The following is a 25,551-nucleotide window of genomic DNA, read 5'->3' on the forward strand; positions in this document are numbered from 1 at the left end:
TTACATGTTAGCCCAGGGGAGGCTTGCTGACCATATAACCCTGGATAAGCATAGAAGTAGAGTGGCATGGTAGAAATAAGTGTGGGGGTTTTTGTCTCTGGCAAACACAGCACATTTTTTGTCATTTTTTGTTTCATTTGTTCTGAAGTTTTAGAAACTTTCAAATGTACAAAGACAACTGGGAAATGGTTCTCCCTAAACCACTTAAACGGAGAGGGAAGCAAATGTAGTAAGAGAATTCATATAACAAAGATTTTATGCCTGTGAGCACTTCAGCATGTGCTTTAATTTCATTTCAGTGGTTATTTCCATTGAAACAAACATAAATATTAACTAAAGGTAAACTTGAATGTGAACTTCCAAAAGGAAAGACTAAAAGAGTGGTAAGGAAGAAAACAAAATCACTAAAGAAGAGACACTCTGCAGAGGTGAAAGAAAGCTGGTTCTTGGAGATAAAAAACTTTAGAAAGATTAAAGAACAACTTGTCTCAAAGAAAATAAAACTTGATTGGGAAGAAAGAACAAATGAAAATACATATGCATGGAAAGTGCCAAGACACTGCCTTTGCATAGCGGAGCACTCTGGTGTCATACACCCCCTTCTGAATAAATGTCTTTTCCTGCATGCTTTGCAGTATCAAAGCTCAAGCTATTTTTTTTTTTTTTTTTTTTTTGGGTAAATGTGTAGAAATTTGTTGTTAAATTGCAATGGGTTTTCTAAATGGGTCATAATATTCTGTTAACACAGGTTTGCTAACTTAAAATGTTGTTTGTTTTGTTCATTTTTGTTGAATCGGAAGAGTGTAATTTATGGAGAGGTCTGTCCTGAGTCTGGTATTCCTGATGATGAATGAAGATTGTTCATGTTACATATTTGGGGGATAGAAAGCCAGGCAATGCTTCAGGCAGTTCTGGAGACAAGCAGGGATTTTGAATGTGTTGGTTACCGGATGTGAACTGATAGATGCACACAGCAAGGATAACTGCATAGTGTTGACTCCATGATCATACAATGAGCAGGGATTGGTATGGCAGCACTTTTGTGGAAAAGGAGATGCAGATTGCTGTAGGTCACAAATCCAGTGTGAATCAGCAGTATCATGTTATTGTTAAGTAAAAAGGTAGATCAGCTTTAGACTCCAGTGTAGCCTATCAAGAACATTGAGGGAGGCAGAGGTGGGGGAGAGGAAAATAAAAAGAAAAAAAGGGAGGGAGAGTGAGAAAGTTATTTTGGAGGTTGGTGGTTCCTCAGGGATTAGTCTCCTCTCCCTAGTATCAACTGGTAGAATGGGAGGAAATGGCCTCAAGTTGTGCCAGAGGAGGTTTAGAATGGGTATTAGGAAAAATTTCTTCATTGAAAGTGGTCAGGCATTGGAATAGGCTGTGCAGGGAGGTGGTGGAGTCACTGTCTCTGAAGGTATTCAAAATACACGTAGATGTGGCACTTCAGGACGTGGCTTAATGATCACGGTGGTGGTAGGTCAATGGTTGATCTTAGAGAGGTCTTCCAATTGAAATGCTTCTGTGAAAAGAAAGGGGTGGAGGGTGTGGGGAAGATAAGAATTGTTGAGATTTTATTTTGAGTGAGTCTGAAGGAGAGGGGAAAAAAATGCATGAAACAGTGAAAGACATGTATAAAGGGACTTTGCAGACAGCTGTAAACTGGTCTGCTGTCATACAGGAATCAGTAGATATAAATTGTACCAGAAGATGAAAATCTTGATTTTCATTACACAGAATTGTAATGGTAAAGGTAGCTTGCCTCTATAATACATTTTCAAGGATGTTGAAATTTCTGTTCTTGAGTGTCAAACAAAGATAATGAGCAACCTATACAACATCTTGTCAGGAATGGCTTAAGTTTAAATTGAGCCTTAACTCATAGTCCATCCCTGTTTTCCTTGTACTGAAGTGACTGATGAATCTCTGGGTCTTGTCTGTCCACACCTGTTCTGGCTCTGTGTTTGTGTCTGTATGTGCTTGTATGTTGAATAAATGTGGCAATGGTGACTGCGTTTTGTGCAGTAGTTTGTTCTGCTGCTATGCATTAAATGTGCCCACAGTCTAAGTAACAGTGTATGCCTCTTGAGAGAGTAATGAAGAAGGACAAGGGAAGGAAATGTTGTTGAGTTTTAAACAAGAAGTGAAAGGGTAGTGGTGTTGGTGGGCATCCTCCAGCAGACATCTGAACCCTTAGATGAAATATGTCTGTTATTGAGGCAGGCTTTACCTGGATTCTCTGCTTCATTAGTGAGAAAGGGAGACGCTGTCAGACGGTTCATCTAAAATTGAGTGTTTTATCTGGCATTGAAGATTGCTTTTCTTCAGCTACACAGAGCACTGTTTCTAAAAGTAAGTGTGTGATGAAACTAAGCCTTAGGGAACCAGTTAAAAACAGAAACACAGACTATTTTGTGGGGGTTTTTTGTTTGTTTTTCAGTTGTAAGACAATAGCAAGTTTTCAGTAATGAGGATTCAGTAAGCCCTCAGAGTTTTGTGCCAGCACTTTTATCACATTCCGTTTTGCTGAACCTCTCTTTGAACTCTGGTTTTGGTCTTCCATGGCAGCCAAGGCACCATACAAATTTAATAGTCATTGTAAAATCTGCAGAATGGATGCTGTCAAATGCAAGAGAGTATTTTTTTTAAAAAATCAAATTAAAAGGAGTTAGTTTTGAATGCAAAGCCCAAGTAGTTTGACATTAAGTATGTACTTAGTAAAAGATCAGTATATACTACTAGTTTTGCAACTTCTGTGCTTCTTGATGATACAGTATTTTAAATGGCAAAATTTTCTAGTGAGCTGTCTGTTCAGTGAGTTGTTTAGCTCGCTAATAGATCCAAGTATCTGCTCTTTGTTGCAATTTTTCCTCTCTGTGCTCATGCCAGTGAATTGTGACAACAATTTTTCTACTCACCTGTTAGCCACAAACTATTCAGCTGTCTTCTTTCTACCCAGATAGACATCAAATCGAGAGTTGTTGTTTTTTCAGAAATTCTCAATTCAGTGACCTGATAGATCAGTGGAAATTTGTATTTCCACAGAGGTCATTTTTACCTTCTCTCCTGAGATCAAGATCATGCAGGATGCTGTGCTGACAGCTCTGACAGTTGTAATTGGTTTGCTTTGATGCTGCGATAACTCACTCACTTTCTAACTTCTTTCTTTTATTTTTTACTTTTTTTTTTTTTTTTTTTAACTCCATCCCTTCCAAATGCAGACTTAAACTGCAGTGGACTCACTAGGATCAAGATTTAAAGTGCTTCAACCCTCATGGTTTTTTACATGATAGTTTGTCCTAGTAAGCTCTTAGATGTACATCAGGCGCACAGAAAATTCAGTGATCACAGTGGTACGTAGGCTATGGCACTATGTAAGGGAAAGCTAGATCTCTTCACAGCGGTACCTGATGTATTCTCTTTCAGCTGCTTTCCTGCCAGGCATGTACATATATTCTGTAGTCTCTCTCATCTTTGTCTAGTTTTCTGGAGAGGTTTTATTGAAGATATGTCTTCATACGTCTTTATTGAAGATATGTCTTGTTGCATGTCTTCAGCTGGTGCTCTAGTTGCCATGTGGCTTGCTTTGGTGACTGCTCAAAGGGTGGAGAGTAACCACACCAGAATAATCTCTCATAAAGAGCTTAGTGTATATAAATAGTTGCAACTGCTAAAATGGTTATGCTGCTACACATTCCTTGGTTACTTATCTTGGTCATCTAAAATGACATCATGGATTTATAGTCACTTCTTGAATGCTTTTAATTGTACTGTACAGTTTAATTGGTACAGTTTAATACACTTTCTGCCTGCAGTTATGCTGACTAATACTATTATTAACCATTTCATGGTACTCTAGGAGTCTAGTCTTTCTGGGAGTGATAAAATAGATTTTAAAAGCTGTGTAGATAGTTGGACGTGCAACATGAATGTATGAAACACAGTAAGCCACTGTTAAGCTTATGTTCTTTCTCTGCCTTGCTCCTTATTTGCATTTATACATTGAATTTGTACTACTGTATTGCTGTGGATTTACTTGTAGGCTCTTTTAGAGAACGGGGAGAGAGAAGCTTGAAGGGATGTTCTATCTGTTTTAACTTTGTTGTGATTTCCACTCTCCTGTGTCATGTTAGTGAATGGGAGTTAGCATGATAGCAAAAATGAACCAACAGTAGTGGATTTATTTATGAAGAAAAATCTGCCATGCCAAGGTTCCCATGTAGTTCAAAAGGTTCTCCTTAGAGCGGGCGGCAGCCTGGGCCTTCAGATTCCATTCCAGATCATCTGTATACTGATGAGGGGGGCTCCTAAAGTATATTCTTGCTTGGTTTTGTCTAGTAGTCCAGTTCATGGGCCCCAATACCAACAGTATGAGCAACAGCAAATTGAGTTGAGACAACAGGAATATGATCTTCAAAAAGGCACTGATGATTCAAACGGAGAATGCTCATATATACGCCTGGACTGGACACTTCAGGTCCAGGTCACATCAGTATTCTTTGTTAAGTTAGTGAATAGTTGAGAAAGTGCTGTCTCTTGAAGTGTTTGCCTCTGTGCTGTCTTGCTGTGAGGATAAAGGCAATGAGGATGTTGGCAGTGTTGGGTCTCAGTCTGTGCTGTCCCTCTTCTACATGAAGAGCTTGTACTTGCAGACCTCTAGACTTGGAAACCATTGCTCCACTGCTGTGGTTTTGTTGTTGGTCTTCTGTTGTTGTTGGTTTGGATTTATTTTTTGTGTCTCTGGCGGCCTTTCAAGGCTCTGCTGAAAAGATAAAGCTATATGGGATTGAACTGCAGTTGCCAAGCCCTTCTGGTCTGCCCAGTTGCTTCTTCATTTCTCTCTCTTCTGCGAAGGCTCTACAGTAAGTAAGGTACTGGAGGGGAAGTTAAGCCTTAATTGCATGAGAGAAGGTCAGAGATGGTTTAAGGATCTTGCTCCTCTATCTTTAATACATACATGGATGTATCTTGAACCAATAGTACTGTTTAGTTCTCCAGAACTCTCAGTGGCTCACTGTTAGACCAACTCTGAAAGCTCATCTCAGAAGTTACTTTTATTTGCTGTATTTTTACTTGATTGTTCTCTCTTACACTAGTTCTTATTTGTTAAATGCTTGCTTTGCAATTCAGCATGTGACACGTAGTAGGCAATTTTAATGAAGTATCCTTAATATCTTTCCTCCTCTTTCATCTCAGACTCTTCCCTACCTTGAAAACTTAGAAAATAAAAGAAGGAACATGTTTTTTAAGTGTAATTTTAATAAATCTAGTAAGCACAGGCTTTTTTTTTTTTTTTTTTTTTTCCTTCTTGTTTTAAATACTGTATAATTGAATAGAAGATCTTTTCCAGAAATGGTAAAAATGTTCTAGGATTCTTCTTTTTTTTTTTAATTGATCTTTTCCCCTCTTTGCAGATGTATTTGTCAGGCCTTACACCAGAAGATCACTGTTCTGGTCACTCATCAGTTGCAGTATCTTCGTGCTGCAAGCCAGATTCTGATTCTAAAAGAGGTAAGTGATTTCAGTTTCTACATGTTTGTCTCACGTACTTTCAAATTGTCCTTTTTAATCTGAGAATGGGCCGAGAGGGGAATATTTGTAGTTTGGAAATACATTTTCTGTCTACAAATGACCAGGTATGTTTTTAAAGCTTTATAATTGTTAATGAAATCAGTTGATTTTTGTTAGACTACTTACTGTCCCTGAAAAATCTGTTTCTGAATTTTTATGCATATACATAATCTTACATACTGACTTATCTTACATATGTGTAATACGCTGTGAGAGAATTACAGTATCACAGTATCACTTAGGTTGGAAAGGACCTCGAGGATCATCGAGTCCAACCTATCAACACAGACCCCATGACTAGACCATGGCACCAAGTGCCACGTCCAATCTCCTCTTGAACGCCTCCAGGGTCGATGACTTAACCACCTCCCTGGGCAACCCATTCCAATGACGAACGACTCGCTCAGTGAAGAACTTCCTCCTCACCTCGAGTCTAAACCTCCCCTGGCGCATCTTGAGACTGTGTCCCCTTGTTCTGGTGCTGGTTGCCTGGGAGAAGAGACCAACCCCTTCCTGGCTACAACCACCTTTCAGGTAGTTGTAGAGGGCAGTGAGGTCACCCCTGAGCCTCCTCTTCTCCAGGCCAAAGAATCCCAGCTCCCTCAGCCTCTCCTCATAGGGCTTGTGTTCAAGGCCTCTCACCAGCCTTGTTGCCCTCCTCTGGACACATTCAAGTGTTTCGATCTCCTTCTTAAACTGGGGGGCCCAGAACTGGAATTACTTATTTTGAGGCTATGTTAATGCCTTGCTTTTACTCTTACACTTCTGTGTGAATTAAGAAGTAATGTTGATTTTGCAAGCAGTCTCTTTTTTAAATTAAGGCTGAGAAATGATCACAGATACCTCGAGAATGAGCAAGCCTTTAGCAAAACCGGATTCTTGCAAACTTTGTTGTACCAGATATTCGCAAATAAAGGGGAAATGCAGGAACTTCAGCTGTTTGTGTTTTGCTATTTTTTAAAGTTGGATGTGTGAAGTATGTGAAATGACATTTGATGCATCACAAAGTTGCAAAAAAGGGACTCGAAGCATGTTTTTCTTCCCATTCAGATCTGTGTAAAAGTTACAGTAGCTTTCTAGAGCGGAGTTTGTGATAGAGTATAAGAAGTATGGAAATGGTCTGTGAGGCTCTTTGTAGAGGTCTGCAAAGACCAGAAAATTAAGCTGCTGTTTACCCCTAGCCTGGAATAATATAAAAAGGCTGATGGTTATATATGTAGTTTAACAGCTTGTTCTAAAGCTGCATGGCTGTCTCCTGCATATTCTCCAAGGAAGTGTATCTTGCCTAGTTGTAACTGGGACTTTTGTCATTCTGTTTGTATTCTCCTTGGCCTGGTTAACTGCCAGGAAGGGACTGGTTAGAGGGAGAAGAGCTTGTTTCTGCCTTTCTGAATGAGGGACTAGTATTTAAAGGCTTCATCTCAGTTACTGCGATGGGATATGCACTTAGCAGCCGCGGAATCACAGAGACAGTAAGGATAATAGGTAGGCAAAATTGTCCTTTACAGAAAGTGTATAATGAAGATAATCAAAGCTTATATTGATTGTAGGGTAAAATGGTGGGGAAAGGTACCTATTCAGAGTTCCTGAGATCTGGCATCGACTTTGCTTCCCTTTTGAAAAAAGATGAAGAGGTAGAACAGCCATCAGTTCCAGGAACGCCCAACCTGAAGCCTGCCAGGAGCCGAACCTTCTCAGAGTCCTCTGTCTGGTCCCAGGATTCATCTGTCCACTCAATGAAAGATGGAGCAGTGGAACAGCCACCAGTGAGTGCTTAAAGGATAGACAATTCTCAATTCTTGTCTGGTTTTTTAACTTTAATTTTGATAAGGCTTTCCCTACTGCATTTGAATTTCAGGGATTGTTGAACTGCATTAACAAGTGAGAGCTTGCCCACAATGGATCTGCCCAGCACTGTGCATGGTTGGCAGTCCTGCCACCCGAGCTGCAGAGGGCAGACATCGCACAGCTCTGCCCTATTCTGCTCAAACCCAACAGACTGAGTTTAGTCAGATTCAGCTTCAACTCTGCTGGATGCAGGAAGCATTCCTATAGGTGTCCAAAGAGACTGCACTGTCCTTCCTTCCTTCTGTTCTCTAACAGCAGTGCTCTAAGGGGCCATTACCACTGTTTTGGGTGGATTATTGCGTTTGTGCAGTGCTGAGCTTGCATTAATACTCCCTGAAATCCTGAGTTCTGGGAAGTGCATGCAGAAGAAGTGGCTTTATACAAAGTCTACATCTGCATGGCTGCCATTAACATACCCACATGATCTTGATCTGGCCCCAAAGGAGGTAACCTTGGGACACACTGCATTGCTCTCCCCAGACCTTCTGTTAGTGAAACTAAAACATGCCAGTTAGGCTTTGAGGTACCTTGTTATCTCTTGATCTGCAAAAGCAGCCCAAACGTTTCTGTTCTAGAGGTGGCCTTCTGCTGGTGTCTTGTGTTCACATAAAACAATGCAGGAGCCCTGTAACCCTGTGTTAGCACTGCTTTCATGGAGCACATGGAACAAATAATCCCTCAATGATTGTAACCTTTGTGCTATGGAGATATATTATTTATGTTTCTTTACTATGGTGAAAAGCAGTGAGAGTTATTTACCAAAAAGAAAAAAAAAATGTAAATATTGTTTCATGCTTTTTTTTGAGGAGTGGTTTTATGCCCAAAAGTAGTCAACTTAACTGGTATTATTAATGTTGCAGTGGTGATTCCACTATTAAATCCACAAAGGTGTGACAGATGTTTTAGCAGCATTATTGCTGTCTGTTGGAGGCAATGGGTGGCAGTGGCTGGAGAAATAAAATACCAAGATAGTTTTCTTTCCTTCTCTGGATGGGTAGGTGGTATTTCTTCCTTTACATCTGAGTCAGATTCCACTGCTGACAACAAAATCAAGTGTTCCATGTCCACTGATCTGACACTTATGTTTTCTATCACGTACGTCATCAGAAACCAACCAAACAAAACCAGAACTTGGTTTATTTGATTAGTTCTTTTGCCTTCTTTATGCCTGTCTCATTTTTCCCTTTTCTGTCTTTCAGTGTCCCTCATCCATTGTTTGCTTAATACCATTTCTTATTTGTTGTTTTACTTAACAAATGCTTTGTTGGTACTTAAAAGGAGGTGATTAGAACTTCATGAGTAATTTGTTACTTGGGGCATATGTTGATTGATTTTGGTGAAACTTGCAGAACATTATTTACTTTAAATACTTTTCTAAAAATGAAAGGTAACACACAGTTGCAGTCTTGGATCTTAGGAAAAATTTCTTTACTGAAAGATCAGTGAGGCACTGAAACAGGCTGCCCAGGGAGGTGGTGGAGTCAGCATCCCTGGAGGTGTTCGAGAAGTGTGTAGATGTGGCACTTTGGGATATAGTTTAGTGGTCGTGGTAGTTGGGTTATAGTTGTAATTGATGATCTTTCACAGATTGACAAATTGCATTGGATTGGAAGGGAACCTTAAAGGTTATACTGTCCAACTCCTGTAGTGAACAGGGACACCTCCCAGATAGATCAGGCTGCCCAGGGCCACATTGAGTCTGATCTTAAAGGTCTTTTCCAACCTTTATGAAGCTGAAAATATAATCTTCCCCCCAAGTCAAGGCCTTAGTTTCCAAAGCTGTTATGACTGAAAGCAGTATATAAGAAAATAAAAGCGTGGTTTAGTATTCAGTTAAAGTATTTCTGGTTGTAAATGAAGTAATTTTACGTTCTGTGATGCAATGCAAAATCAAATCGCCATGGTGTCATTTTGCAGCATAAATTTTTCGTCATTACTTGCACTGACAGTAATTTCTTTTTTCTCAAAGCTCTAGTTTCATCATTCAAGGTTTTTAACATGTAGCCACATTATCTCCTTATTTAAATATTTGCTAATTCTGAAACACTTTTCAAATGGCTTACTCTGAATCTCTAACTGCAAGGTAGATGGTTTTTATTCTGTTTATCTTTTTGTTTTCAGACTGAAAATGTGCTGGCTGCAGCGCCAGAGGAGAGTCGTTCTGAGGGAAAAATAAGCTTCAAGATCTACAGGAAATACTTTGCTGCAGGAGCAAACTACTTTGTGATTTTTGTACTTATACTATTCAATATTTTGGCACAGGTAAATTGTGGGGAGTCATAAGTCATACTGAATGTATTTTAGATTTGCCTTTTCATTTTTAACACAGTGTACGCTTGTAACTGTGATGTTTCATCTAAAACATTTGGGAGCATAGGAGCATGGTGTTCTTCAATAATTTTCAAGTATACTAGATCAAATTTTGTGTATGAGCATGAAGGTTTGGTGCAGTATTGAGAAGTCTTGCCCTAATACTTTTAAAAAAGTAATTACTGGCAGCATAGCCCAGAAGCCAGAATTGTAAGCCAGTCTGATTTTTAGAGATAGAGAAAAAAGTCATAAGGTGTATAAAGTAGTGGTTAATAAATGTGAACAGTCAGTATTTTTCCAGCTGGGAAGAGTAAAGAGTTTTACTGAGTATGGGAAGACAGAGTCTGACAGTGTTTAAAATGCGGCAAAAAAAAAGCTTGTCTGTTGGTAATGTGCAGTCTATGAGAAGGGTGAGAAGGGAGGCTCACTTCACACTGTTCAGCAAAGTAAGAAAGTGAGGAAGAGGATAGGCAAATGTTATGTGCAATGCAGACTGTTACAGGTATGTAAAAGAATTTGTAAACAAGAAAAATTGTTTTGAAACTTACTGAAAGAAATGGTGAGTCGGGGAAGCTGCGTGAAGGTAGCTTATTGCCTTTTTCTCTGTTTCCTGCTGAGAAAGCTTAAACTCATTTCATGGAAATGATTTGCCTTGTCTGTAAGAAATAATCTATATATTTAGATGTGTTACTTCCTTTTTGCTTGTCCTTGAATTAAGTCTGTTGGAAAGATAGCTGAGTGAGATTAAATCTCTACGGCAGACCAACCAGAACTTTAAATTCACGTGAACAGAGGTGTGTTTTGAGATAAGTAACACTCTTACAAGTTTGTAGTCACCCTTCTGCACAGAAGGAAGGTGGCAGTAATAGTTCCCTCCCTCTCTTCTCTCATCCTCCTTCAACCCTGTTTCTAGTAATTATCTCCTGTAAACACAAATTTCTGGACTGGTAACATCAGAGAGTTTGTTAATCAAAAAGCATTTGGAATATCTCAAGTAGCAAATTTAGGAACTGAAAAAATGAGTTCTTTAATGTGCAATTAACATACATTGGGAAGAACTACTGTATTTTGTTTGCTTAAGTGTACTGCTTTCCTTTAGTTTGCTATCATGTAAGGTAATTTAAGGTAACTTCTTTCTTTGTAGAGGATTCTAATGCACTTTCTAATGTGTTTTGCAAATTGCTGCTGATCTTGAAAGACTGGGTGGCATACTTTACTGAATATGTGATATTTTCCCAGAGAACATGAAAGAATAGCAAGGAAATTTAATTTTCTAATGTTTTCTTCAATTTGTAAGATGATTTTTGTGTTTACCCCTTTTACTCAAGGTGGCATATGTGCTCCAAGATTGGTGGCTTTCTTACTGGTAAGTTGACAATAAGAACTGGTCAATCATTTTTGCCTTTTCAGTCAAGTGCAGTTTGTCTAATAGAAATCAGTGTTCTGTAAGTGATGGGAATCTGTTCTAGGACACTTCAGAATATGGTTGGTATTTTTCTGCTCTCCACTCATTTTGCATGGGGGGAAAAGTAAAAGGTTAATTTTATGCTGAACTATATCCTGTGATTGCTTTTACTTGTGGTGCATGACATCAGTACATGGGATTTTCTTGAACTACAGTTTTTATCAGAGTTGAATGTAGAAGCTGTTAAACACACTCATGAACACTGGCAAAATGTGATCTGATGATCTTTATTTTCTCTGTGTATTTCCAAAGGGCAAATCATCAAGAAAAGTTGAATGTCACAACAAACGGAATTAATGGAGTAAATGGGACTGAACACCTAGACCTTACCTTTTACTTAGGAATTTACGCAGGTAGTTACATGTTCACATCTGTGTGTCTAAAGAACTATTTATTGTCTGAGCTGTCATAATAAACAGTTTTGAGAGGTGGCTGTGTGGAGAAATATGATTTCTATCAGTAACAGGGTAACGTCTTAATGTTAGGAGCTTGAGTCTTGGTTCCCGAGTAAATTCATTGGAATGAATAAAATCTAACAGAAGAAATAGGTTAACTCTTAATTTGCTTTGCCGAGATTTTGGAAAGTAAAGTAGAAATTGAGTGTTCAAAAAGTCAGTCACTGTGAGGTTATGGTTGTTGTCTATACTAATAGGTCATTGAGCTATTCTTCAGTCATTATATGCATAGGCAGGAGGAATGGATATTCATTCTGCGCTGTCCTTAAACTTGGCACGGCTGTATTCCTTCTGAAGTCCCATAGCAAAAGAACTATTTTTTAAAAAGCATCCTAGATGGGTATGCAAAACAAGATGTTAAAATGCATTTCAGTACTTTCAGTAGGTAGCCATATGCTTCTGAATATCCAGGAAAGTGTGTTGGTCCTTGTGTCTAGGCATCCAAACATCTTGAAATACTGCTATGGAATGTAGTAAAAATTGGCATAGAAAAATCATATGTAGAAGTATGCTCTCAAACTCTGCTATTTAGTACTTCTAGTGATGTGCAGTTTTGGATATGTAAACAATATATGAGAAATAGGAGAAAATAGGTGGAATACGGTAAGAATATGCATTGAATACATTCAGGTGAGAGGATAAGCACAGGATTTATTGTCTGGGTCTTTTACAGGGGAGATTCCTTATAATCTAAGTGTTTGTCAGAAAATACTATGCTTGGCCTGGAGAGCAACAACTTAGGAGCCAGATAAACTTGGCTCTTATTTTCTATGTGTAATGTCTTATTTCATGAGCTATTCCAGTGGACTACACAGTATGATTAAGTGTGGCAAACTTGTCTTTCTCTGACCAGAAAACCTAAACCACGTTATGGAAAATTTTATCCTTTAAGGCAATTTTCTTTAGAGATAGCAGAATGGCAGAAGTTACCTTTATATTGAAATGTTCAGATGCCTTAGTGAGATATTTGCCATAGTTGAACAGAGAGCACTGACTTGCCTATCTGAAGTTGTAAGTGAAGTTGAAAAAGTTATGAGAGAGTAAATTTCATACACAGTGCATAATAATCTGACCTTTTTCTATAATCTCTGAAATGGTATAAAATAATTTAACATCTTTATTTCTGATTGTCAGTGTCGGGAAAAAGGAATTAAAAAAAAAACAAACCAAAAACAACAACCCACCATGGTAGTTCCTTCTTAGTCCTTGTTGTTTTTGCGAGACAAAGATGTAGAGAAGTAAAATTTGTGTTAAGGGGAAACCCTGTTGTCCTGAATTAAGGTACCATTCTGTAAAGTGAGTGTTCAAAGAGTCCTTGTTGCTCTCATACTGAGGTAGTAAGCTTGTAAACAGGGAAAGCAAAAACCTTTGGCATGACACAGACAACGGACTTGAAAGTCACGTGCCCCCTCCTTCTCTAAGCCTTTTAAGGTGGTGAAGATCATGCCAGCAGCTTCTGGTGGCTTTCAAGCCTGAGTGAAGTTGTACAGAAATGTAGAGTTCCCAGGATGTGTTCCTCCTGTTCCCAGTCCCAGAGACTGCTATTAGGCATGGGCTTTGCTGCAGCCCCTGCTTAGTACCTCTTCATCTCCCTTTTTGCATGACCCAGCTTTCCTCTTTGAGTATGTGCAGTTTCGTTTAGAATAGTGTTTTCCATTTACCTTGCCTGTAACAGATCGTTCAGGACAAGGCAAACAAGCTCTCATCCCAGCCATGAGCATTTTCTTAACAAGAGAACAGCACAGAATGTGGGTAATAAACTGCAAGCAGGCAAATGAGACGGTGATGTTTTCTTGCACCCTGGGAGAATGCAGCAGTAAGCAGGATGGAATAGCTGGTTGACTTAACCACATCATATCATTTAAACCCTCACTCTTTCCCACTGTTCCTATAGCAGTACCTGAATTGTGTCCAGTTTCAACCTGTCCTTAGAATAAACAGTGCTTTATGTTGGTAACTAAGGTCTAATTTAATGGTGTCCTCAAGGCCTGAGCATCTGGGCTTGTGGTGGCTGTGCTTAATTTCTGGAGCCGATCACCTGGAGCCTGGAAGCACCACCAAATGTAAGGTTAACGCTTGGACTGTTCACCTTCATTGACTGGGACTTTGGGCAACCACATTGGAGATCACACAGAGCAAACAGTGCAGCAGCAATCTCAACATTCTTTGTTTCTGTCTTTTGCCCTGTAGCACCCATGTCTTGTGAGTGGAGATGTGCCCAGAAGAAAGACAAACAGTCTGCAGACCAATTCCCTAGAAGGGCTTGATTTCACATGGCATAAGGGATGCATCTTATGCTATATTAAAGAAATACACATAATTTCAATGATTTGATGTGGTTTACAAGGGGAGGAATGGCATGAGTGGTTTGGGCTGATTGAAAATAACTCAAGGTTGTCTCTAAATAGCCATGTATATATTACTTGGTTAATACCTGCTGGCAAATGTTGAATCTTCACAGTGACCTCTGCAAGCCACAATTATACACGGCACTGTGAAATGAATTTCTTAGCAGAGCTCTTACGCAGAAGCTTTTAATACAGATTTATTTCATGGGTTAACAGACATTTCCTAACATTTCTATAAAACTACCAATTCTTTTAAACAGAAAAAGAGAAATTGTTTAAACCAATGATACAATAGTAACTGAAGCTAGTGGCAAATATAAGATGCCTACATTCTGTGCTCAGTCTGAGAGGCTTAAATTTAGATTACTGCTATACACAAAAATCAACATTTTTTAATTGTTTTTTTTTAGTTCTATTTTGGTTTTACATTCTTTTCCTTGTGAAAGATCAGTATATGAATGCATGCTTTGTCCATGTTTTTTTAATTTCAGGTTTGACAGTGGCTACAATACTGTTTGGCATAATAAGAAGCCTTCTGGTGTTTCAAGTTCTTGTTAATGCTGGTCAGAATTTGCACAACAAAATGTTTCAGTCCATTTTGAAAGCTCCTGTCTTGTTTTTTGACAGAAATCCTATAGGTAAGTTTAATAGCAAAAATCTCCTTAATGTTTAATGTACCTCATTGATTATACTAACTATATTTTTTTTAACAATTACACTTTTACAGTATTTTTGCACATTCATGTGTTGTGGGTGGGTTTTTTTTCTGCTTTTACTTAAAAATTTTTAACAATGTGGTATCTTTAAATTTTGAAAGTCAGAATGTTGGCTTCTCTTCAAACACAGTCTACAGAAAAATGAATTACTTTGGTATCCTGCATTCACCTGCTAGATGCATTGCTGTTCTGATTCAGCCACACAGGAATGTCTTCTATATGCTGAATGTATATGCATACATTTTGTGAGGATGCCTTCTTGGGATTTTCTTTGAAAGCTTGACCCCAACAATTATTTACTCTTTTAAAGAAATAATCTTAAGCACACATAGTAATTCAAGGTTTTGAGAAAATATGTAGCTTACTGTCCTTGCAGAATGCATGAAAGTGTGAAGTGTGCAATTTAAAACTGTAATCCAGATCCTTATGTTCTTCAAAAGAAATGAGAGAGAAGCTGTGGTAGAGTGAACAGTGGGGAAGTGGGGTGGTGCTGATTTATTGGCCAGTCTTACATGAGAAACAGAAATCTGATGGTCTTCACTACCTTGAAGAAACAGAATGGAGGCTTGTTCTCATAGTTCCAATGGCCACTTAATGATTATAAGACTACATAGCTACATGTTTCAGAAGACTTACTAGTATTTTAAGGAAAAAAACAATTGTGGAAAAAAGCTTCATTATCATAGTACAATGAATGAAGCATACAATTTTTCCTATAAAAACAACAATGTACAACTTCAGAAGTTTAAGGCTGTGTTATGTGGTCTGCTTACATTGTGAGTCTGTGGTAGCATGAATGAAAGGCCACTGCGTAGGATTAGAAGTGAAACCTTAAGCTCAAGAGAGAGGTTAGTGAAGAGCTAATGAGAGCACATACATGAGAAGAAATAATATTACTGATGGGATTTGTTGTCACATAGGCAAGGATTTTCCTCTTTTTCCTCCCTTTTTTTCTTCTCTCTTTCTTTGTTGTTTGGTTTTGCTTTGGTTTGGTTTTGGTGGGTGTGTGTGCACAGTACATACATTAACTATATTTCGTTCATAGCAAACTAAGGACTACAGAGCAAACACCAGAGACAATGTAGAGTAATAAATAACGGTTTACATTGTAACCTACTGTGAAGCTTAAATTAGCATTGCTTTGTAAAAGTGACATTCATAATACCCGCCTATCACTGATAATTCAAACACTGTCACAACTTGGATATGTGTGTTTCTATTTATCAGCAGATACTTTATAGTAGAAGGCTAACTTCAGTGTGCATCTATTTCTTTGCTTTCATCCTTCTGTTGGTCATGGTAGCATGCAAAGGTACTGCTGTTCAGATTATTCATCTTTTGAGAAAAGGTAAATGGAAAAGATGACATGTGAGATAGACTTTTGTTCACAACTGCAGTATCTAGCAGTTGTGAAATTCTGGTTTTAATATCTGTGTTTCATTGTCTGATTTACACGGAGTTTTTTTACTCTGAATTTATCTTTTGGAACTTCAGAAGCTATATTTTTGCACTGGAGTAAGATTTGTGGGTTTTGTTGTTTTTTTTAATATGCCTTACTATGAAGTACATACTAAAAAATATTTGAAATTATAAAAGGCTCCTTTTTCTAGGGTTGTAACAATAATAGCCAAGCTGAACTACTAGTTACCATATCCCATATTAGCAAAGCTGATACTGCAGTGTCAGATCTGTCATTTACAGCATCAAATGTGTTCTCAGTATTTGTGCGAGTTGTCTAAGACATTAGCAGAAGCACTTGCTGAACTGAAGGTTGCTGCTTTATTTATTCCTAAGTAATCAGCAATTAAAAATACCATGGTTAGTATTTTGAACACATGGTGATCCATGTTTCAAAGTTGAGGAAGGAAGCTTAAATACATAGACATCCCAAGCTCTTGATAGTTCTTACTGGGGAAACAGTCTAATGAGCAGCATCAAGGAGTTGACTTTAGGAAATGGAAATACGTGATGAATCATGGCATGTCTGTCATCTCTCAACAGTGTAGATCCAATCAGAAATTATGCTTTGTGAATCACTTCAGGCATAAGCCCAAGATCTCTCTTTACAGACTGCATTAACAATAATATATAGGGAGGGGAAGGTCGTAAAGGGAATAGTAACGAGTGTATTTTTGGAACCTGGATTAAATAGCAGACATAGAAAAGGAGTGTGAGGACCACTCTTCTTTCTCCCTTCCCACCCAAAAGTATTTCTCGGTATACAGATTTCCCCTTTCTACAATTTGGCATGTGTCTAAAAATACTTAGACATTGCTACTTTAAGTTTGTTTTGCTTTGGAAGAACTTTATTAATAAACTGCTATCTCTCTTTAAGCATTTAACCCTAATGAGCTCGTAATCTTAAGTGAGTGAAGTTTATTGTGTTATTCAGGAAGAGTGATTGGGTATTTATGACTGAAATTCAAATTTATCATCAGATATCTGTAACGTGTCACTTTAAACAGCTGTAGTGTAAGCTTGATGGGAAGTTAGAGATTAAATGGTTGTATTTTTTGCTTTATCACATCCGACTTGTCTGCAACTGTTGATAGAGCTTCTTTATTTTATGGAGTCTAGAATTTGACTCTTGAAATTTTCTTTGCTCTTCTCTCCATATTCCAGCATGTATGTCAAGGTACCTGTAAGGAGAAAAATGTGGATAATTTCTACGTCACAGTGAATGCTTTATATATTCCTCTTCATGCATCACTTGCAGGAATAGAGGGATTGATTTCTGTGCTTGTCTGGCACAAGAGGGCAGCATGATCTGTTTTATCCCAACATTACAACAGCTAGTTAAAAGGATAACAAAATTTATCTCTAATGTTTTTAGAGATGATATTTAAGGAGTGAATTTTCATCCTCTTCACTGAGTAGTTGCAATGTGGTTCTGTTCCGTTGTCCTCATTATTTGGAGGCATAATATTTTCTCTTAATCTTATACATGGTAAGCTTTTCAGTTTCATGTAATGCTGAGTTCAGAAACTTTGTTGACTCTACAATTAGTGACCAAAAGTCAGGTAACTCTATAGAGTCTGATGCTTTGGCTCCATCATTCCTTTACATTTCTTTTCCAATCTGTTCATAACATTTAAAGCAAACTCAATAGAAAGCTAGATAAAAGGGTCCAAGACTTCAGCAGCAATGACTTGAATTGGGAGTTCCTTCTCTTGAAATTAGTTTCTTGCTGATATTTTAGGAGGCCCTAGTTTTGACAAGCTTCAGGATTTGATTGAAGATTACTTGCTTAGCTTGTAAATGAATTGTTCTTTTCAGGGATTTGGGGACAGAAATTTCTTTAGAGAAGGGCTGGTAATGTGGAACTGCATCACTGCCAGTAATGGTAGCTTTAGTGGAGATGGTGTGTAATTTTGAATTGCATTGAGTTTAGGAAACTGAAACTTGCTGCTGCTGTGCTGATGGGTGCTGTAAGAATGAATGATATGCATGAATTTGTTCAGATAACATAGGAATCTCTTTCTCCTCCAGAGATGTAAGATTCCTCTTTAACCAGAACCACTAAAGAAATACCTGCGAAAATCTAGCAACCTTTTTTATTTTTATTTTTAATTGTATCTTTCCAAACTCATGGTTCTTGGTTCATTGAGAGGAAAGAAATATTTTGGCAGACTTTACAGCATTTCTGGCCTTCTTAGAAAAAAGGAAACACTGAATGGTGCGATGATTTTTGTGACGTGTTAAATCAGCAGAATTATTTGTTTCCACACAAATGCTTTGTGGAAACAATAGGTAAACATTGATCCCTTTTGAGTGCTTAGGTAGAGCTTGACATTTTACCAGGTCATCAAGAGAAATACTCTCTTGTCTTGGCAGCCAGAAATTATGTTTTGAAATGATAGCTAATAGCAGCACACAAAAGCAAATTCCAAATATTAAAAGATAAAAACCATGAAAGCAAGCTGTTGTTATATTGCAGAGTTTGTTTTTTTCTTTAAGGCATAAGGATTTTAATTACGGAGTTCATAAATCAAGTGTTGAAACACCTATAATTTGACAAAGTTTCTTGATAGGATTAAAAGCGTGTTCATCAGTGCACAAGTGCCTATCTGCCTTTTATCTGACAGAAGTGTCAAATGTTAGAATGTTTAAATGGTATAATATTTGAAACAAATATGATATTTCAGCAGTCTGAAAATTACAATGCTGATAATGAGGTTGTTAAATTATACTCTATCAGTTGGATAGTGAAACTGCTCTAGTTAGTGTACGTTAATGTATGCTTGTTCACACAAGTGATTCTGCTGAACAAGTAGCATGTTTAAACAAGAAATACTGGTCTTAAACCCTGTGATTTACAGTAGGTGGTGTTTTGGCATATCATGCAGTTAACAAGGCAAAGCCTTATGTTAAAATATTTCATTTGTAGTCTCATTCATCACTGATATAAATATTCAGTAGCGATGCCAGAAAATGTATTGTATTCCTATTTGACTCAATGACTCAATTGCTTGTCTCTCTTCCTTTCTTTCTTTCTCTCTCTTTTTTCTTTTTGTTTTCTTTTTTAATCTTTTTTTTTTTTTTTTTATTGAAACAAGATCTCTGCTATCTGATACAATTTTCAGATATTTCCTTGTGGTCAAGATGAATTTTATGTGATCATAAAAAATGATACCAGCTGTTTTGACAGCTTTCATGTTCTCTTAAGCTGATAAAAAAAATATGTTGTCCTTAAAGCAGCAGGGGCATTGTTTTTGACTCTCTGTGCCAAGCTCTACAGCACATTCACGTGTGTGCAGGTTTGTTAGTTTATGTTGAAAAGAAGTCCCTATAGGACAGCCTTTTGTTGTAAAATAAAAACACAGATTCTGTCTTCCATGTTGGTAATCACTTGCATTTGTTGTTATTAAGATGGCAACACAATAGGATCCATCAATCATCAAGATCCTTAACAACCACACAGTGTTGTAAATATTATGTTTGGGTGTTTGAGTGGAACAGCTCGTCACTGAAGTAGGTGTGGTAATTAAAACCTGTTAGGTTGCTACATGTGCTAAGAAAAAAAAAAAACAACTTTAATGTTTTTTTCATATAACAATGGCAATATGTACTTTAAACCTTATCAGGGTGTGATTATTAAATGCTACTTTGTGGGAGTTGCTCATTTACAGTTAGTATTATCATGGCTTTTGTTAAGAGTTTAAATAGTCTTACACTTCCATGTGTTTTATCAGCATTATGATTCTGTCAGGAACCTTATAAAGTTGATTGCTATAGGAGTAGTCTTTAAAGTTAGCAAATAGTACTCTGGAGTTATGTTTACATTTATTATCTATTAGCATAACTCAGTTCAACTCTATCCTAGTTCTCTCTGCAATAATAATTGAATGAAACTTGGCTGAAAACTCATGAGACAAGCCCATTACATTTTTACTTTGCTTGTACTGACAGCCACTTCCAAGTGCAGTCTCCTGTGTTTCTGGCACAAGATTTCACGTTCTCTTCACAGAGATTTTCTATCTCCTTCGCATTAAGATCCCCTGGTGGGTAAAACAGCCTGCTGCGAAACTCATTTCTGACCATATGCTGACCTGCTCAGATACTGCAAAGTCTCCTTTTTTTCATTTGCTGAAGCAACTACAGAGAGCTGCTCTCATTCCACCTCAGCCAAGCAAAAGGAGGCAGGCAGGAGTTGACCAAGACAGAGAAACCCAATTAAAAGTATTGGCTTTAGAAGACTGCACAGAAGCTGTTCAGAGATATGTCTTTCCTGCAGGTGTAGCAGGAAAGTGAAAACGGAGTTGTGTTTTAGTATTGCATAGGTGGCAGGCTGTTCTGATTTGTGGCAAGAAGGAAGGAAATACTATTTGGAGACACTTGAAAAGAGAGAGAGAGAGACTGCAATAGTATTGATGGAAAAACTGCAAGGGGCTTAGAAAGAGGGCCTAGCTGAGGTGATGCAGCTGTGAATAAGCTTCTGGAGATAATCTGAAGCATGGAGGGCTTTTTTGGATTTGATAGTAACTATTCTAAATATTTATTTTTCTTTGCTATTTTTAATCAGCTTAAAAATTGCTGGATGCTGCTGTGACTGTTGTGGATAGTGGAGGTTGGAGCTGTCACATGGATAGAACTTCCTTTCTTACTCTTTGTTGATGCCTGTTATGGGTGGGAAACAAACATGTTTTGAAGAAATTAGGAAACATTTATCAAACCCCCACTTTCATTCCACCTTGGAACAAGGCAGAAGCATTTACAAAAACACTTAGTTCAGAGAAGAGCAGGGCAGAGATAATGAATAGCCAGATGATCAGAGCACATGACCTAATTGTGGCCTTCCAGTATCTGAAGGGGGCCTACAGGAAGGCTGGGGAGGGACTTCTCAGGATCTCAGGTAGTGATAGGACTAGGGGGAATGGAATGAAGCTGGAGGTGGGGAGATTCATGCTAGATGTGAGGAGGAGGTTCTTCACCATGAGAGTGGTGAAACCCTGGAATGGGTTGTCCAGGGAGGTGGTCGAGGCCCCGTCCCTGGGGTTGTTTAAGCCCAGGCTGGATGAGGCTCTGGCCAACCTGATCTAGTGTGGGGTGTCCCTGCCCATGGCAGGGGGGTTGGAACTAGATGATCCTTGTGGTCCCTTCCAACCCTGAATGATACTATGATACTATGTATTTAATGTGGGGAAGATAGTCCAGATCTTATCCCTCTCTGATTTGATGTAGACCTTGAACATGTGTCTCCCCCATCCCTTGCAAATCAGGCCCTTGGCTTGTCTGGGCTTCTTTACTCTGTCATAACCTTTCATTGCCACCTGTTACAGACACACAGACACAGTTAGACTGCTGTGGTGTTTGCACTAAAAGCAGGCCATTTTGTTAGATTTTGTGTTGGTTTTGTTTGTTTATTTGTTTGTTTTTATCTGAACAGCTGTAAATTAAAAAGAATGCTATCACACTGCAAACTCATTTCATAAGCATTATTATGCTTTATATGGCACAGAAATGTTTCTCCCAGATGATGCTAGATAATATGTACTGCAGCATCTGGATGACTTAATTTAGTCGTGTGGGGTTTTTTTGTGGTTTGGTTTGGGTGTTGGTGTTGTTGTTGGAGTGTTTGGTGGGGTCTGGTTGGTTGGTTGGTTTTGGTTTGTAGAGTGCCAGTATCCTGCAAATAATGCAACCAGTGAAGATTTGTTTCTGCCTGTGGTGATCTGAGAGAGTGTTTAGAAACAAAAGGCACTTCTCGATCCGAAATTAAAGTTTTAGTGTAGAAACTAACAGATGTTTTTAACGTGAATCTGCCTGTTTGGGCAACCCAGAAGAAAACCCAAAGATTAGAAATCAGCCGTAACAGAAGCAGAGGTCTTGAATCAAACCGGAATTCAGTGTACTGTTCAGTTTAAAAAATACAAACTTGATGCAGTTCATTACTCACAGTATCACTTAGGTTGGAAAGGACCTCGAGGATCATTGAGTCCAACCTATCAACACAGACCCCATGACTAGACCATGGCACCAAGTGCCACGTCCAATCTCCTCTTGAACGCCTCCAGGGTCGATGACTCAATCACCTCCCTGGGCAACCTGTTCCAATGCCGAATGACTCGCTCGGTGAAGAACTTCCTCCTCACTTCGAGTCTAAACCTCCCCTGGCGCAGCTTGAGACTGTGTCCCCTTGTTCTGGTGCTGGTTGCCTGGGAGAAGAGGCCAACCCCTTCCTGGCTACAACTACCCTTCAGGTAGTTGTAGAGGGCAATGAGGTCACCCCTGAGCCTCCTCTTCTCCAGGCTAAACAATCCCAGCTCCCTCAGCCTCTCCTCATAGGACTCAGATATTTCCAAATCGTGCAAGACAACATCTCTTGCATGCTTCCATCCTGTGTTCCACAACTATTCTTTTTACCCGTCAGAATCAGTAGGTACTTTGTCAGAAGCTTTTTGTATGTATTCAGGTGAACACGTATGCAGGACCTCTTCAGGTTTTGATTTGTGGTGTCATTTTAGGGAAGATAATGCTGCTTTCTCCAAATATAACATTGACAGGCTGCATATGTTGACAGCTACCAGTCTTAAATGAGCTTTCTGAAGTGTTTTAAAATTACATCAAGCATATGAAGAACACTTTTTGTTTAGTTACTGGACGATAGTCCTGTAATTAGAATAGTAGTATGTAATGGGCATAAATTATTGCTTGAAGCAATACCAGTCTTGAGGTAGGCAGCTGAAATGGGAAACTGCAGGTTTATGAGATTAGTTTTAATGATCATTTAATTTGGGTTCTCACTGAACATTTTTGAGGTGATCATCACCTGCATATTTTGTTGCCACAGCTTTTGATTTTGGCTTAAGAAGAATATTTAGTAGTGGTGGTTGCCAGTGGGAGGTTGTGGAATGAGGAGGTTTCTGAAAAGTCTGGAAAAGTTGAGCCTGCTTTAGCTATTACTGGGTAGGAAATTACATTTACATAGCCAACTGGTGTATGGCAGAAAGGTGTCAAAAAATCTTCATTCTCAGTTGTTTGGGTCAGAGTAGAAGTGCTGTGTGTACTGAGGAGGTGGCTTTGTTTTCATATTAAACTTGTCACTGCTGTAGAAGATTGACAGAGGAATGCTTACCTGTTTGACTTCTAGTTGTAGCCTTGTCTCATCCTCTTAGTTGCCAGTTAAAAAATAATGGAGGTTACTAATACTCCTTAAACTTGAGCTTTTGCGATGTGCTACTTATGCAGTGTTTATGACATCCGTAAACTCAACAGAAGTTTAAACTCCCAGTAAGTTCATGGTTTGTCTGTCCACTGGAATGGCCCTTTTCAGTTTTCATTCACAGTGTAACTGAATTTATCCTCTCCTTCTGTGTCTGGGAATGCTACTCTTCAGTCTCTCCCAACCCCTTTATACTGTTTTCTGCATATATTGTGCCTTTTTCAAGCATAAATCTTCAATAGCCTGTGTTAACGCTGGGACACAGTGCAGAATAATCTGAATGTGCATAGACAACTGAGAAAGTGAAAATTTCTAACATGGACATTACTGTTGGCAATTATAAGGTATAATGGATTAAAAATAGATGGTCCAACTCATCCTCTTTTTTAATCAGATGTGATGACATTTCTCTACGTGTGTGGTAAACCTGTTTTTTCCCGATGAAGTTATTGTCTGTTTAATATTGAAATGATGCAATGTACAATATTGCTAATTTGTGCACAGGCAAGAGATCCTCTGCTTTGTGGTAGGCTTCCCTTCACTGGGAATATGTGTTCTGTTGTCCCTGCATGTATTCATTTCTCGGCATAATTACATGCTCATCAGTTTAAGTGTTCACAACTCAGATACAGTTCAGTCTAAATTTTCAGACAGAGTTCCTACATCTATTTTTAAGATAACTAATTTCTTGTAGAGAAATACTTCTCTTGCTCCATCCTTTCTAGGACATACCCAAAGGACAGTTAGTGATTAGATGCCAAGGGCATTTGCTCAGTCTTGTTTGGGTTGGGGTTTTTTACCCTTCTCTCCTTTTTAATATAAACATTTTAAAGCTTTAAATAAAGTTTATATTATCTTGTTCATCTCTTCTTCCAGAGCACTTTTTAAGTGTTTATAATCTCTCATGCTGGTCTTTAAAGAGAAGATGGTGAGTGTCTGTCTTCACATAGAGAGATTTGCTTTAGAATGTTAAATGTTTTTATGCAGCAGTCTTCTCACTACATGGGATGATGACCAGCTTCAGAAGTACTACTGCTGTTTGTCACTTGTTTGCTTTCTCTTTCCCCTCACTGAAATAGATGCATATATTCTTGATGCTGGTCATCTTAATGAAGAACCTTCTATTTCTGTTATGATTTGTAAACATGAGTGAATGTGTGTCACCTAATGAGACAGGAGAAGGAGAAACTAAAAACAAACTGAAATGCTAGGGTTCCTATGCCTGTTAAGACCAGATTTGCTGTATGGCACTTGTTAAGTTATTGTTAACTATGAAGTACAACGGGCATCTTTGTTATGGTAAGATTATCCTTTCAGCAGTAGAGATTAGGGGTTCAGTGAGTAAAATATTACTATTTTCTGGCATAAAATAACAGAACTTCTTCAAATCCATTATTTCTATTTTTCCACTCATTTAGGATTCCAATTTGAAGAGCATGTATAAAGAGGAATGAACAGGCCAAGAAGAGCATTCACAAAGGTTAACATTAGCTGAAGTTTACCAAGTACATAATAGAGGCAAGTTCCTCCAGACCATTGTTGAGAGCACCAGCATTAGGCTATTGCTCTTGCTGGAGAAGAGCTCTTTCTTACCCACTGCAGTGTGGGTGTTCAGAGTACCTAGCTGTCTATGTCCTTAAGGTGGGCATCTTAATAACTTCAGTATTCTGCATTTACCACAGAATTTAAGAGAAAGGAATGAACCCTTTTTTTTTTTATATACGTATGTACACACATCTATAAAAACTGCACATTTTATATATACATATATCACAAAAATATGGGAAAAGAAAACATAAGCTTCGCCCAGTGTTAGTACAATACTTCTTTCCTTTCTCCCTTTCTTCATTTCCCAGTCTCCTTTTAGTAGTATAATTCTCCCCCTTCCCAATCTCAACAACCAGCCAAAAGTAAACAATTACTGCTAGCCTTCCAAAATATTTCTGGTATTTCCTGACTAAAAAATGGTAAAATGGTTCAAGGAAAAAGAGTTTGTAGTAGTTACCTTTAGTCAGTCAATGTTCCCTTGCACTTGTAGAAAAGTTAAAAAAAAAAAAAGTAAAAAATGGATGCTAATATGAGGAAATCTTATCTAAGAAGCTCTTTCAAAATAAAACCAAAAATGAGAGGGAAAAGAAGTGCCTTGAGGTTTTTATAAAGCTGACAAGTTTTAGTA

General features: G+C 38.3%; 1 protein-coding gene across 2 annotated transcripts in view; it reads left to right on the forward strand.

The window, feature by feature from the left end:
* Nucleotides 1–25,551, forward strand: part of ABCC4 (ATP binding cassette subfamily C member 4 (PEL blood group)) — a 165,355-nt gene that overhangs the window by 54,475 nt on the left and 85,329 nt on the right. For both annotated transcript variants that reach the window (XM_068169145.1, XM_068169221.1), the window contains exons 14-19: nucleotides 5,415–5,511; nucleotides 7,122–7,337; nucleotides 9,541–9,681; nucleotides 11,058–11,095; nucleotides 11,447–11,547; nucleotides 14,489–14,635. In XM_068169145.1, the coding sequence (XP_068025246.1) occupies nucleotides 5,415–5,511; nucleotides 7,122–7,337; nucleotides 9,541–9,681; nucleotides 11,058–11,095; nucleotides 11,447–11,547; nucleotides 14,489–14,635 (740 nt within the window). The remainder of the gene's footprint in view (nucleotides 1–5,414; nucleotides 5,512–7,121; nucleotides 7,338–9,540; nucleotides 9,682–11,057; nucleotides 11,096–11,446; nucleotides 11,548–14,488; nucleotides 14,636–25,551) is intronic.

The sequence above is a fragment of the Melanerpes formicivorus genome, unplaced genomic scaffold, assembly GCF_026170545.1.
Source record: "Melanerpes formicivorus ecotype bairdi unplaced genomic scaffold, bMelFor1.0.p_v2 SCAF_1, whole genome shotgun sequence".
Taxonomy (NCBI): Eukaryota; Metazoa; Chordata; class Aves; order Piciformes; family Picidae; genus Melanerpes; species Melanerpes formicivorus.